Genomic DNA, 14,133 nt, shown 5'->3' with positions numbered 1-14,133 from the left:
TTCAAGATGGTTGAGATGGTACATCTTATGTCTATTTTACCACAATTAAAAGGAAAAGAGAGAGAGAATCAGCAACTTATTAAGTAAAAACAATAACAATGTATGTGGGTGTACAACATATGTAGAAGTACAACATTCTCAGCACAGATGCTGAGGGAGGATGGAGGTAAATGGTTGTTTCTTACACTCTGTATAAAGTAGTGTATTATCACTTGGAAGTGGACTGTGATAAACACCTATACTATCAACCCCAAAACCACCACTAAACCTCACAAGAAATTATTCGTCCTAAGCAATAAATGAGATAAAACAATCACAAAAATGCCTCCGTCCACAGAAAAGGCCTAGAAATAGCGGTCTCCTGGAGCAGCAAGCACAAGTGTACACATATATCAAAAATTATCAAAATGTACACTTTAAATATGTGCAGGCCGGGCGCTGTGGCTCACGCGTGTAATCCCAGCACTTTGGGAGGCCGAGGCAGTGGATAACCTGAGGTCAGGAGTTCGAGACCAGCATGGCCAACATGGCGAAATCCCGTCGCTACTAAAAATACAAAACTTAGCCAGGTGTGGTGGTACATGGCTGTATGACTGCAGTCTCAGCTACTCAGAAGGCTGAGGCAGGAGAATCACTTGAACCCAGGAGGCAGAGATCATAGTGAGCTGAGATCCCGCCACTGCATTCCAGCCTATGCAACAAAGCAAGACTCCATCTCAAAAAATAAAATAAATAAATATATACATACATATGTGCAGTTATGCCTATTATACTTCAATAAAATTGTTTCAAATAAAAGCATGGTGAGCTGCCTGGACAGGTGAAAATTCCAGTGGTAGCCATAATGTCTTTCCACAGACTTTCTCTTCTCCTTTCTTTCAGGGACACAATAATATTGCATTTCCTGTCCTCTTTGAAATTAAGCGTTGCCACATGACTTGCTTTAGCCCACAAAATGTAAATACAAGTTCTTATAGCAATTAATTCCTGGTAAGTGCCTCTCTAGCTACTGCACAATTGGTCCTAGTGCATCGCCACTCCTACCTGAGTGACTGTGGAGATGTGTTTAGATAAAACACATTCGCTCAGCCTGGGTCTAGGAGGGCCCATGAGCAGGTCTCTGCTAGTGGGAGTGGACAGGTAGTCTGAGTGAGGAACTTTGTGTAAGTCATAAATGGGTTGAGAGATCTGCGTTACTGCAGTTCATCTAGCCCATTCTGACGAATATTCCCTAGCAACAGAGGTATCTGATCACAGACATAGTTTTTTTGACAGTGGAAGGTAAAGTGGCCCAGTGACCTCTGAGGTCTCTACTTTCTTGAAGATGTGAGTTACATGTCATAGTCTCCACCAGCCTGGCTGTGGAATTGAGCTTCCAGTTTCAAGCCTCCACTTGTATGTCCAGAATGTGGCTCCTTCTCAAGGTAATACCCAGGGATTGCTGAGTTCCCAAGTGCTCAGACACAAGTCCACTCATTTTCTTCAATTCCAGTTACCAAAAAGAGTCACCATTCCACCAAGGCTGTGACCAGCGCCCTCCACCAGGCCTCACTCCAAGAATCCCATGCATCAAGCCCTCGGGCTCCTCACGTTGGGCATTAAATGCAAGGTCCTGCCACACCCTTTAGCATTGTCAGGAAGCAGGAAGGAAAGTACCAGATACTTGAAGGACCACTGACCTGGAAAAAAGTGGGATCTAGTTTCAGCTCAAAAAAATCCTTCTCCATAATTACATTTCCCTTAGACAAATCTCCAACACGTCTAGGCTTTTGTGTATCTCTTTTTGCTCTGTCACAAACCTCCCCCAAAGAGAAAGGAGATGATAACTGGAGAAAACACAAATTAATTTTGCAATAATTTTTTCTTCCATATAATCAGCAGTGCCTCAGAATCAAAGCTGTCTCTAAAAACATTTTGAAGAAATTTGTTTTCTTTCAAAGACCCAAAGTTACTAAGATGCAAAGAATCTTCCATAGTGTCATTCGAGGATACTGAACTGAACGGCTCCTTCACACCTCGCCCTTGCATATTTCTTCTTCCAATTGTGATACTGCAGTTACATTTGCAAACTAAATGATCTCTTTGGGTGGTTTCTCCAAAACAAAGTCTTTCCCAAAGGCCTACCTAAGTCTTCGTTTTCCACAAAGTAGAAAACTGCCCACAGCTTTGAAGTGGCAGCATAATTTGTATTTCTACCACCTTGTCCAGGTTTCAGGGATCTCCGGTCCAGTTTCAGTCAATAACACTATCACTGCAGCTCACTGACTTCTTTCTTGTACATAGTGGTTTTTCACAGGAAGAAAACATCTAACGAATAGGAATGACTTCAGGTGATGCTGTTTTCTTCCCACTTCCTGGGATCACTGTCTTTCCTCTGAAATGGTTTTAATCAGAACCAATCTGCTATACTCAGAGTAGAGCCTAAATCAAACACAACATGCAGAGAGCCAAACAAGAAAGCAAAAAATGATCTGAGCCATTGAACAAGAAATACATACAAAACAATTTTAGGAAATTACAGCTCTCACAACCTTTCACCATGGGGCCTTCTCTGTGGTTTAGAAAAAAAAACTGCATTTATTTGTTATTAGGATCGGAGAGAAGAGAAAAATACCGACCCAAATAGCCCCTGGGGAAGAGGGAAGCTCTGATGCCAATTTATGTGGAGGATGGAGCCAAACTGACTCAGGAAAAAAAAAAAAAAAAAAAAAAACTTTGTACTGGCATTTTCCACACAGTCCAGGTCACTTAGGAGCTTAGCCAGGGATATTTTGAGCATTCGACAACCTATTGTGAACAAGGTTGGAACTATGAGGTGCTATGTGGCCCTTATCAAGCTCAGATGGGCCAAATCCTCAACCAAAATTCTCGTTCCCATAAATGTTTATCTCTACATTTCCCACAGAAGGGGATTCTAACTCAGTTTTGCTTCTGAAACCAAACTATCCAAGGCCAGGTGAGACGATTCACGCCTGTAATCCCAGCAATTTGGGAGGCCAAGGAGGGAGGATGCTTGAACTCAGGAGTTCAAGACCAGCCTGGGCAACATAACGAGACCCCCATCTGTACAAAAAATTTAAAAATTGCCGCGGTGTGGTGCTGTGTGCCCCTAGCCTCAGCTACTCAGGAGGCTGAGGCGGGAGAATCGGCAGGGCTCTGCTGACAGAGTTAGACCCTGTTAAAAAATAAAACCAAAAATCTCCTAAATTTGGAAAGACATCCCCAGCTGAGGGCCAGGAGATAGTTCTCAGCCGTAATCCAGAACCCTCTAAAATGGGATGCGGAGAGGCTGCTGTCTGTAGTCTTGCAACGACCCTTCAACATCTGGGCTTCTTGAGCTTCTGTCATTCTGCCCACACCCTCTCAGCTCCATTCAAGAGGGCCCGGCAGTTTGGAGTGAAAGCTTAGCTTCCCAACGGGTAAACGAAGCTGCCTCCCATTCACAGGGCGGCCTCTGGCTGGACACCTGGGGCCTACTGCCCCCTTGTTACACATTAACCAAGTTCTGGCCTCGATCGTAACTGCGTCAGGGAAGTTTTTTCCTGGCTGACAGCCTCAGATGATGACTGAAGACAACGTCTTAACTGAGACGGGCCAGTTTGGCAAATGGACTGCTTTCCTCCCCAGTGCGGGCACCTTCCTCCTCTGTTCGGTAACTGGACCCTACTGTCTCCAGCCCTCTGTCACCCCCAAACCTGCCCACCGCCTGCCTCTACCCGACTTTCCCTGAGGCAAATCGGGACTCAGCCCCCAACGCCCCCACCCACCGCTTGCCCAGCCTCGGCGCACACCGCCAGGGGACCCAGCCCGCGCACGTGCTTCCGGCGCGCGCCGAGGTCCCCATGCGCCCCGCCCCGGCCTTCCCGTGCGCACGCGCGAATGCGGCGTGGGCCGGGCCTCGCGTAGCCCATCTCCTCTTCCTCCTCGCGGTCGCGGCCGGACGGACGGTGGAGGTCCCTGCGCCTGCGCGGAGCTGGAGTCCGGCTGGGCCGCAGCCGCTGGGAGGCCGGCGGTTGCCGTGGGGACCGGTTGGGCCCCTCCCTCCTCCGGTCCCCCGCCCCAGGTCCTTCCCCACCGAGACGCGCCAGCGGACCGCGGGCGAGTGCAGCCGGTGACCCGGCGAGAGGCGGCGCCGCTCCCAAGATGTCGCAGACGGCCATGTCCGAAACCTACGGTACGAGGCCCGGGTTGGCTGGGCGCGCGGATCGGGCCGCGGGGGCGTCGCCGGCGCGGGGCCGGGCCTGGGCTGCGGGGGTCGTGAGGGTGGCGATGGCACCGGCCGGAACCGGGGGACGGGTCTTGGAGGTGTCTGGGCCTAGGACCGAGATGGGGGACGCGGGCCGCGGGGAGCTCGGGTGGGGTAGCGGGTGCGCGGGGCGCGGGCGGGGCTGTGCACAGCGCATTGGCGTGATCCGCCTTTTCAAGTTTCCTCTTGCTCTTTCTCTGCGCCTGCACAGTTAGCGCTTTTCCCCTCTCAGTCTAATGTAAATAACTGAAGGTTTGGAAAGCCAGCTTGATGTTCCGTTTCAGCTGCTATATTATCCCCAGCGAGCCGTGTGAAGGGCTTAGGGCGACGCCTGTGTTCCTCAAATACTTCAGTTTGACCTTTCCTGATTTGGAATTCCTTGCTTTACATTGGGATTACGGTGAGGAGTTATTGATAGACTAATTCATCTCTCCCTCCGGACACCTCTTCGTTTATTTCTCCCTCCCTCTCAGTGTTTTTTAGCCTTTTCTGGGTTGCATTTTGGCTATTTATAAACATGCCTTGTATCCTTAAGACAGTAAGCACCTTGGAAGCAAAGCCTTGGCTGTTTAATCTTTGTTTCCCCTGCAGCACCCAGACCTGGAGGTGCTCGACAATACTGTTTTGAATAAGCGAAAGCCTTCCCAGTGAATATACTGTGTGGTGTTTTTTTTTTCTCCCCTTTTTTTTGGCCTTGCGTGGTAAGAATAAACAACTTGTACTTTCTATCAGAGTTGAATATTAATAGATGTTTACCAGTCCCTAATCACTCTTTCAGATGTGTGTATTCTCAGATTAAGACTTTGATTTGGAGTTTTACAGTCCCAGAGAGAGGCTCAAGTTCAAAATTACATACCTCAAGCCAAATTAGTCCTGTCTCCATCTGTCCTGGCGTGCTGCCTCCTTCTCGGCAACAAATACTGTAGAATGGCATTAGGGAAGCGGGCACCGTGCTGGGAGGGCTGTGAGTCCTGCAGAAAGACAGCAGACACGGCTCTAGTCTCATGGAGCGTACAGTCTATTGAGGGAATGCAGTATTAATCCAGTTGTGATACTAATGAGTGAATAATTAAAAACCAAGCAAGAGTTCTTAAGGAGTGTGGTCTGTGAAAGCGTGTTAGAAAGAAAGGTGACCCAGACAGGGGTGTCGGGGAGGCATTAACCAGGCAACACACAGAACATCTCAGGCCTGTGGGAAGGGCAACTCAAGAAGGGTGTGTTTTGAGCACCACGCTGGAGAGATGGATGAGGAGACAGAAGAGGGCCTTGAGGAAGGCGTCAGTCTGTCTTGTAAGAAAAAATGGGAACTTTTGGAAGGGCTTCCATGCTGGGGTCACAGTGCCTTTGGTCCACCTTCAGTGAGTGACTCCTGTGACTGGTACTGCCCTGTTCTTGGTGACACAGGGGCATGACATCTGTTCCTAGAAGGCTTAGGAAATCCTCCGGTAAGTCGATGCCTTCGTCAGGACGAGTGTTTGCAAATGCTTCTGCAAATGGCAGTGATCTGGTTCTTCCTGTACAGAACCACAGTCAGAAATGTTGTAAGGAAAACATGCTCTAGCAATTTTTGGTTGCATCTTTGCACTTCTTTATTTTCAAGTGCTCTTTAGCCCATGCTTAGTTTCTTTAACCTGAGTAAGGAGCACAGAGCACAAGGCAAGGGTGGAATGTCCAAAGAAGAAAAGCAAGTGGGGGTCATGAATCAGTAAGAGTTCAGGAGATAGAGCTTTTATGTTTCATTTTTCGTTTACGCAATGATAACAACTGATAAAATAGAGCATATCTTTGGCATATCCACTTCAGACGCAGTTAACTGAACTTTTGAGCTTCACAGATTGATTGCATTCTGATCATAAGGCTTTGACCATTAGTATTCTTATTTCATGATAACTTCCAAGTATGTTTTTACTTTGCAATTCCGAATTGAATCTTTTCTTCTAATAGAGGAAATTAATCGAAAACTAGTAGAAACTAATAAATAGAAAATGAGGCCAGACGTGATGGCTCACGCCTGTAATCCCAGTACTTTGGAAGGCCGAGGGGGCAGATCACTTGAGCTTAGGAGTTCGATACCAGCCTGGCCAACATGGCGAAACCCCAACCCTATTAAAAATACAAAAAATTACCTGGGCATGGTGGTACGCTTGTAGTCCCAGCTACTCGGGAGGCTGAGGCATGAGAATTGTTTGAACCTAGGAGGCAAAGGTTGCAGTGAGCCAAGATTGCGCCACTGCACTCCAACCTGGATGACAGAGTGAGAGTCTCAAAAAAAGAAAATGAGCTTTAGAAAGAGCAAGCAGGACAGTTGAAGTTTGCCAAGCTGAAGTAAAAGTCACCTAGAACCAAGTCCTAGGCTGTCACTTTGACATATCAGTGGCCATATTTATATAGCATTGTTCCTTAAAAGTGAAACAGTCAGGCTCCCTTCTGGATATGTGCCTCTGAGCTGGTGAAGGAATGTTTGCCTAACCTTTAAACTCCTTTGTACTCTGTGCTCATTTGCTCTTCTCTAAAAAGAGGCTCTGTGTAGCTTGACAGAGAGATGAGGAAAAATCAAGGGCCAGTGCATGAAATGTACTGGGTTTTTGTTTTTTGTTTTTTCAATCTTTTTTTTTTTTTTTTTTGAAACAGGACCTCACTCTGTCACCCAGGCTGGAGTGCAGTGACACAATCATGGCTCACTGCAGCCTCCACTTGTCTAGCTCAGGTAATCCTCCCACTTCAGCCTCCTGAGCAGCTGGGACCACAGGTGCATGCCACCACACCTGGCTAATTTTTTTCTTTTTTTTAATTTTTTTTGTCAAGACGAGGTCTCTCACTGTTGCAGTCTCATCTCGAACTCCTGGGCTCAAGTGATCTTGATGCCTGCACCTCCCAAAGTGTTGAGATCACAGGCATGAACCACTGTGCCCTGCTAAAATGTACTGTTAATGAGCTACCTTTCATTAATGTGTTCATTTAATATGCTTTTTAACATATTAAAACAGTATTTCACCTTCCATAGACTGAGTAGCGTTGAACATTTTTGTTGCTTTGAAGTCACCACATGAATACTGTACTTTATGTAATATCGTGAAACAAATTGAAATCTTAGGTTTCGGATATAACCCTTAATCTGAATATGAAACAAAATTCTCCCAAATGTCATTAGATACATTGCATTCTTAAAGCCCTGGCCGGTTAGTACGGCTTGGGACTTCCCAAGGAACTCTGCTTCAGCCATCTGAGACCTGGGAGATTACAAACTGGCTGAAAGTAATTTTGATGCCAAGCAGCAATGTTCAGAAAGGAGCTAAAAAGTATATGTAATGGGAAAATGCCAGAAATTTCTTTTAAAATTTAAGTGCTGGGGCAGTTTGAGAGTGAGGAAAAATCTAATACAAAATCTCTATATGTATTAGAGTTTATGCCATCTACAATGGGAATAATATATGAAACAGAAGAATACAACTCAAATTGCTGGTTCTATGCTCATTTTTATTAAAATATACTCAATGTTTTTATTTTGTGCTTCATTTTGAAAACAGCGCAGTATTACAGTATTTGTCATATAATTTTGAGAATTATCAGAATATTTTCCTTTAAAACTGTATCATTGTAGGCTGTTTGGGTTGAATTGTGTTCCCCAAAATATCTGTTTAAGTCCTAACCCCTAGTACCCATGAATGTGACCACATTTGGAAATAAGATCTTTGCAGATGTAATCGAGTTAAGATGAGGTCATCATACTGAATTACGGTGGGCCCTAATTCGGTGCCTGGTGTCCTTATAAGATGAGGGAAACTTAGACACACATGTATTCAGGGAGAAAGAGATGTGAGGATGGAGGCCAAGATTGGAGGGATGCATCTACCAGCCAAGGAGTGCCAAGGGATGGCTGGCAACCACCAGAAGCTAGGGAGAGGTAAGGAGGGATCCTTCCCTCGAGCCTTCAGAGAGAGCTTGACCCTACCAGCACTTTGAATCAGAACGCCTGGCCTCCAGACTGTGAGACAATAAACTTCTGTTGTTTTAAGCTTCCCAGTTTGTGGTTCTTTGTGATGACAGCCCTAAGAAACTAAAATATAGGCTTTGCTCATCAAAATACGACTCATGGAGAAATTTAGGATGACAAAAGCAAGATGGAGTGAAGAAGATATCCTTGATAAAGGAAGTAGCATTTCTTTTTTTTTTTTCTTTGAGACAGAGTCTCAGCACTGTTGCCCAGGCTGGAGTGCAGCAGTGGTGCGACCTCGGCTCACCGCACCTTCCACCTCCTGGGTTCAAGTGATTCTCCTGCCTCAGCCTCCCAAGTAGCTGGGACTACGGGTGCCCGCCGCCACACCCAGCTAATTTTTTTTGTATTTTTAGTAGAGACAGGGTTTCACTATGTTGGTCAGGTGAACTCCTGGCCTCCAAACTCCTGACCTCATGATCTGCCCTCCTCAGCCTCCCAAAGTGCTGGGATTACAGGCGTGAGCCACCGTGCCCTTCTGTAAATAGCATTTCAAAGTCACCTGGTTCCAATAAAGTATGAAATAACTTGCTGTTAGGGAAATCACCCCAATTGCCCTTTACCTTAATTTCATGAAAGAACAGGTAAACATGTCAGCAAAGGAATCCTGGAACACCAAAACAAAGGACATTTCTTCAACTTGAATAAATACATGATTATACATGTTTGTCATTTCGTTTTTCTCATTCACTGAAAGCTGGTGAACATTTCAAGTACCAAAGTTTGGGAAACATTGCACCAGTGCTTATCAAAGTAATGTGCACATGAGACCCCTGGTGTGTTAAAATGTAGGTCCTGACTTAGAGGGTGAGGGAGATCTGCATCTGACCAGCTTCCGGGCCATGCAGGTGCTGTTGGTCCAGGGAGACATGTAATGACTCCATGCTCGAGAACTCTGAAAACATGATTTTTTGAAAAAACAAAGTATTATTCTTTCTCATGGTCATTTGAACTGTAAAGTATTCCAGTCCGTGCCTGTGATTTACTGCTGATGACTGTAGCATCTGTATTTCTCGTCGCATCCTTTACTCAAACTACAGATCTTGTTTTCAGCTACCTAACTACACCTCGGTGGCCTCCTGGCATCTGAACACAATACGTCCCAAACCCAACAAATGACTCACGCCTATACCCGTCTTCTATTTTTCCTGTGTTTGCCTAGAAGATAAAGTTAGAGTCCATTTTTAATTCTTCCGCATCCTTATCCCCTGGATCTATTTGGTTTCAGAGTCTTTTGAGCTGACTTCTTAACATGGTTTAAGTTACTGTTTACCCTGAAAGATGCAAAGGAAAGTTAAATTAGGGCCAGTTTGCATGATTAAAAGGTAAGAAAATTGTGTTTCATTCCAAAGTTCTTCGTCACAGTGACTTGAGCAGCTGTGCTGACGATCTTACAGCTTGCCATACAGCATCTGCACCACTGCCCCGTGGCAGCTTCCACAGCACCTGGAACCTGGGTTCATGAGGATACGAGAGCCTCCTAGGCCAGGATGGGAATAGTTTTCTGCTTTAGAAGAACTATATATCTATATATAATATAGATACATAATATATATATATTAAATAGTTTATATATAAGTTCTTTAGAATTATATATTATATATAAATATATATATTATATATATATAAATATATATATATAAATTGTTATATCAGTGGAAAATAGCAAAGAGCTGGCCTGCTAAGTAACTAGCTTCCTCACATCAGCCTCCTCAGTGCATGTGATCCCAACGAATGGGTCAGGAAAACTAAAGACCCAATCACGAACCTGGAGCAATTGTTGGGGAGTCTGTGCTGCAAATATTAAATTTACAAGGGTCAGGATTCCGCTGTGCTGACAACGTTTAATTCAGGCTTAGGTGAACCGCGGCTCCCACAGACACACTGCAGAGTCCCATGATTAACTTCTGCTGCCTGTTCCACCTCCTTTACTTCTTATTCTTCTCCACGGGTCATGTGCTTCTCTGCTGCCCAAACCTTCCACCTCTCCTAACCAGCATTTCATCAGGGTTTCCACTGTTCAATTCCTCCCTGACCATCGTACCAAAACTTTTTGTCCTTTAAAGTACATGTCATCATTATATTCTGTCCTCTGCCAGCTCCTCATTGCTGTTATCTGATGACCCCGGGGATAGTCCTTACTCAACAAGGTCATCTGTCATATGGTCTCGTTCTTTGCTCCAACTCCTGATGGATCCTGGGTCACTGCAGTGTCCTTGCAGAGGTCAGTCAACAACTCAGCTCCACAGTTCCTTGACTTGATCTCTAGTCAAGATGAAGTCACATCTCTTCTACCACCTCTTCAGGTACTCCCTTCCCTGGCTGCTCCCTGGACTTTGTCACGTATCCCATTCTGACCACTCCAACTCCATCCATTCTTCACTGTAAGAGCTGCAGGCTGCTGGTCCATCTCCTCCCTTTCTTCTTTTTTTTTTATGTATGTTTGTTTGTTTGTTTTGAGACGGAGTCTCGCTCTGTTGCCCAGTCTGGAGTGCAGTGGCACTATCTCAGCTCACTGCAACCTCCACCTCCTAGGTTCAAGTGATTCTTGTGCCTCAGCCTCCTGAGTCGCTGGGATTACAAGTGTGTGCCACCACACCTGGCTAATTTTTGTATTTTTAGTAGAGTCGGGTTTCACCATGTTGGCCAGGCTGGTCTCGATTTCCTAACCTCAAGTGATCTTCCCACCTTGGCCTCCCAAAGTGCTGGGATTACAGGCATGATCCACCATGCCTGGCCCCTTTCTTCTTTTCAGGCAATGAGCTGCTCTCTCTTCAAATAAGACACCCATGGCATTTCCTTCCACCTCGTCCTTCTTTTTCTTTCAGCTACACACACTTTGCACAGCTCCAGCCCTGGCTACCCACCGTCTGCCTTGCCTGCTGTGCAGACAGAGCTCCTTTTAGATTGAGATCATTGCAGATGTATGGTCTCTGCTTCCAGCTGGGTACTCAGTAATACTTAGCAATCATTTTTCTTATCCTGGTCACCTCTGTCTTTCTCCACATCAGCTATTTTAAACCTTCATACATCTCCTCAAGCCCATTCTCTCACTCCTAGTAGATGACCACCAGTAGATGTAAGGGAAAGATGCCATGTCTGCAAACTTGCTTAGCTCATCCTTAACCCTCTCTATGTCGTCTGAGAGGAAGGTCTCTCTTGTCTAAAACTAACCCCAGCCTTCTACTTTGGACCCCATCTCTAAAGCTTCAGGTCCCCACTTCACCCATCATGTCTGTTCCCCTCCTTTCTCTTTCCACTGGTAGCTTCCTGGCTTTGTGCCTTCCTCCTTTAACTACCTCTGCCTCTCCTTTCCCTCACAGCTAAGCTGCTTATAAGAGCTGTCAGTACTTTTTGTCAACAGTGTCTGTCTTCCTTCATTCTTCAACTGACTGTAATTAGGATTTTGCCCCCACCTGAAGTGATGTTGGTTTCACCAGGGATGCTGATGATCAGTCAGTGGACACTTGGCAGCCTTTTTCTCACTTAGCTTCTCTTTTCACATTCAGCCCTTATAAGAACTGCTTCCCCAAATCTCCACTGTGTTGGCTTACAGGTATTTTCAACTTAATCTCTGAATTTGCAATTTATTATTTTGCCTTAAAGCCTATTCCTCCTCAGAACCTTCAGCATCTCTTATCTCAGTTTTCATAATCACAGACCCTAAGCCTTTAATTCCTAAAGAAGGAAACCTTGTTTAAATGACTCCATTCTACCCAAATTCTAATGCTATACTACAGCACTTAGCCTCTTCTGCCAGGAAGTAAGACACATGAAATGCATCATACAGTCCGAGGCCATACATTCGTGCTTCCTTTCTGACATTTGGAAATCTCGAAAGCAAGACCGTTGCTTGGGGAAAAAACTAGGAAGGCAGAGGTCATCTTGTCTGCTGAATATAGCTTAATTTTCTTGAACACTCAAGGTCATCATTGACTATCAACTGCTGCACAAAATGTGCTGTGCTATTATGGTCACTTTCTAGCTCATCCCCTGCTGTCCCCATCTGCCTTTGTGCCTGTAGTTCACAGTCCTACTTCAGTATATACCTTTGATCTGCTGCAGTTTGGGGCATTAGGTAATAGAGGCTGTTTGAAGTGAATGTAAAACAAGTCAGTCAATTCCAAATGAGGTGTCTCCTGTAGAGTTAATCTTTTTTGGCTTTATGTTTGCTATTTCAGTGGGTAGGAGGCCATTTTTTCCTAGTCTTTATTTTGTCTGTGTTCCTGAATGGCTGACATTTGCCCAAGATTGAATTCTAATTATTTGATACCTTTCCTGTCATCTCATTTGACATTTCTCATATGGAAAGTTAAAAGTACATTAGTAGGATGTATCTGTTTTAGATTTTCTGCTTTGGGGTGTGGTCTTTCCCTTCAAGCTTAATTCATTCTGTAGGAAACCCTCATCAGGTGAATGTAATTATCATAAACTGAACGAGAAAAATTTATTGTGAGTTTGAGCCCTCAAGTTAACGTTCACTATAATAAACACCAAATCTAATTTAAGTGGACACAATTATTTAACCAGTTCACATTTAGTTATCTTATATAACCTACATACGCATTTTCCCTTCATTAATTACTCTGTAATATGGCTATTCACCCGTTCCTGTTAAGCCTTTCTGTAGTTGTTAAGCACTATACACTTAACATATAAAACATACACTTGGTATGCTATATATATATGTCATCCACTGTTAAGCAAGGAAAAAGAAAAAGAAAAGCACAGATTAAAAATGCAAAATAAACAGTACAGATTCTGCCATATTCTGATATGGAGTCCTGATGAGTGAGATCATCATTGCTGCAAACCAGCAAATGTTGAACACTCTGAGAGAACATGATGCCATACATTCCTGCCAGAATGATTTCTGTGAGATCCAGGTAATTAATTCAGCACTAACTGAAACTCCTCATGAAGTTGGATTCTCATCATCTACCAAGGAATAATTCATTGTCCTTATAGTATTATCTATGTTATCTAAATACATGTATCACCACACAGAAAAAGAATTAATAGACAGCTCAGCTGCTTTTCTGCTACTCCTTCCTTCTGGTATTGTTTCCTTCTTGAATCCTTTGCTAATTCTTCCAGTTTGGGGACTGTGCATAGTAAACTTACAGAGTCATTGTCTGATAATATAATGTGGTTTTTTTTTCAGTTAAGCTTTCTATTTTGAGATCATTGTAGATTCATATAGTTGTAAGAAAAAATACGGAGTTCTCATGCACCCTTTTCTTAGTTTTCTCCAATGGGAAAAACTTACAAAATTATTGCAGAATATCACAACTAGGATATTGACGTTGACACAGATCCAGGACACTTCCATCACCACAAAGATCTCTCCTGTTGCCCTTTTATAGGCACAGACTTCCTTCCTATCACCACATTTTCCTTAGCCTTTGGCAACCACGAATCTATTCTCCATTTCTATAATTTTGTCATTTTAAGAATGTTATATAAGTGGAATCTTGCACTTGCAATTTTTTGGGATTGACTTTTTCACTCAGTGTAATTCTCTGGAGATACATCTAGGTTATTGCATGTGTTGACAATTTAATCCTTGTTATTGCTGAGTAGCATTCCTTGTTATGAGTGTACCAAAGATTGTCTAACAATTTACCTGTTAAAAAACATCTGGGTTGTTTCCAGTTTGGGGCTATACCAATACAACTGCCATAAGCATTCATGTACAGGGTTTTATATGACACAAAGTCTTCATTTCTCCGAGATGAATGTCTAGGAGTGCAGTTGCTGAGTCATATGGTACTTAAATGTTTAGTTTTATAAGAAACTGCCAACCATACAGTTAACATTTTACTTAATGTTAAAATCTCAGGCTATAATGGTGGCTTTGTCTATCCTTTTAATTCTGTTAGTTTTTGCTTGA

General features: G+C 44.1%; 1 protein-coding gene across 2 annotated transcripts in view; it reads left to right on the top strand.

Annotated features, from left to right (window-relative positions):
* The first annotated feature begins 3,865 nt into the window (after nucleotides 1–3,865).
* The window catches only part of RAB4A (RAB4A, member RAS oncogene family), a 33,378-nt gene continuing 23,110 nt past the window's right edge, over nucleotides 3,866–14,133 (top strand). For both annotated transcript variants that reach the window (XM_011933334.1, XM_011933333.1), the window contains exon 1: nucleotides 3,866–4,174. Coding sequence is in view for 1 of the 2 variants with exons in the window: in XM_011933333.1 (XP_011788723.1) it covers nucleotides 4,144–4,174 (31 nt within the window). In the remaining variant the exon portion in view is untranslated. The remainder of the gene's footprint in view (nucleotides 4,175–14,133) is intronic.

This window comes from Colobus angolensis, unplaced genomic scaffold, assembly GCF_000951035.1.
Source record: "Colobus angolensis palliatus isolate OR3802 unplaced genomic scaffold, Cang.pa_1.0 Scaffold126, whole genome shotgun sequence".
Classification (NCBI taxonomy): domain Eukaryota; kingdom Metazoa; phylum Chordata; class Mammalia; order Primates; family Cercopithecidae; genus Colobus; species Colobus angolensis.
This window is presented reverse-complemented; position numbering and strand designations above follow the sequence as displayed.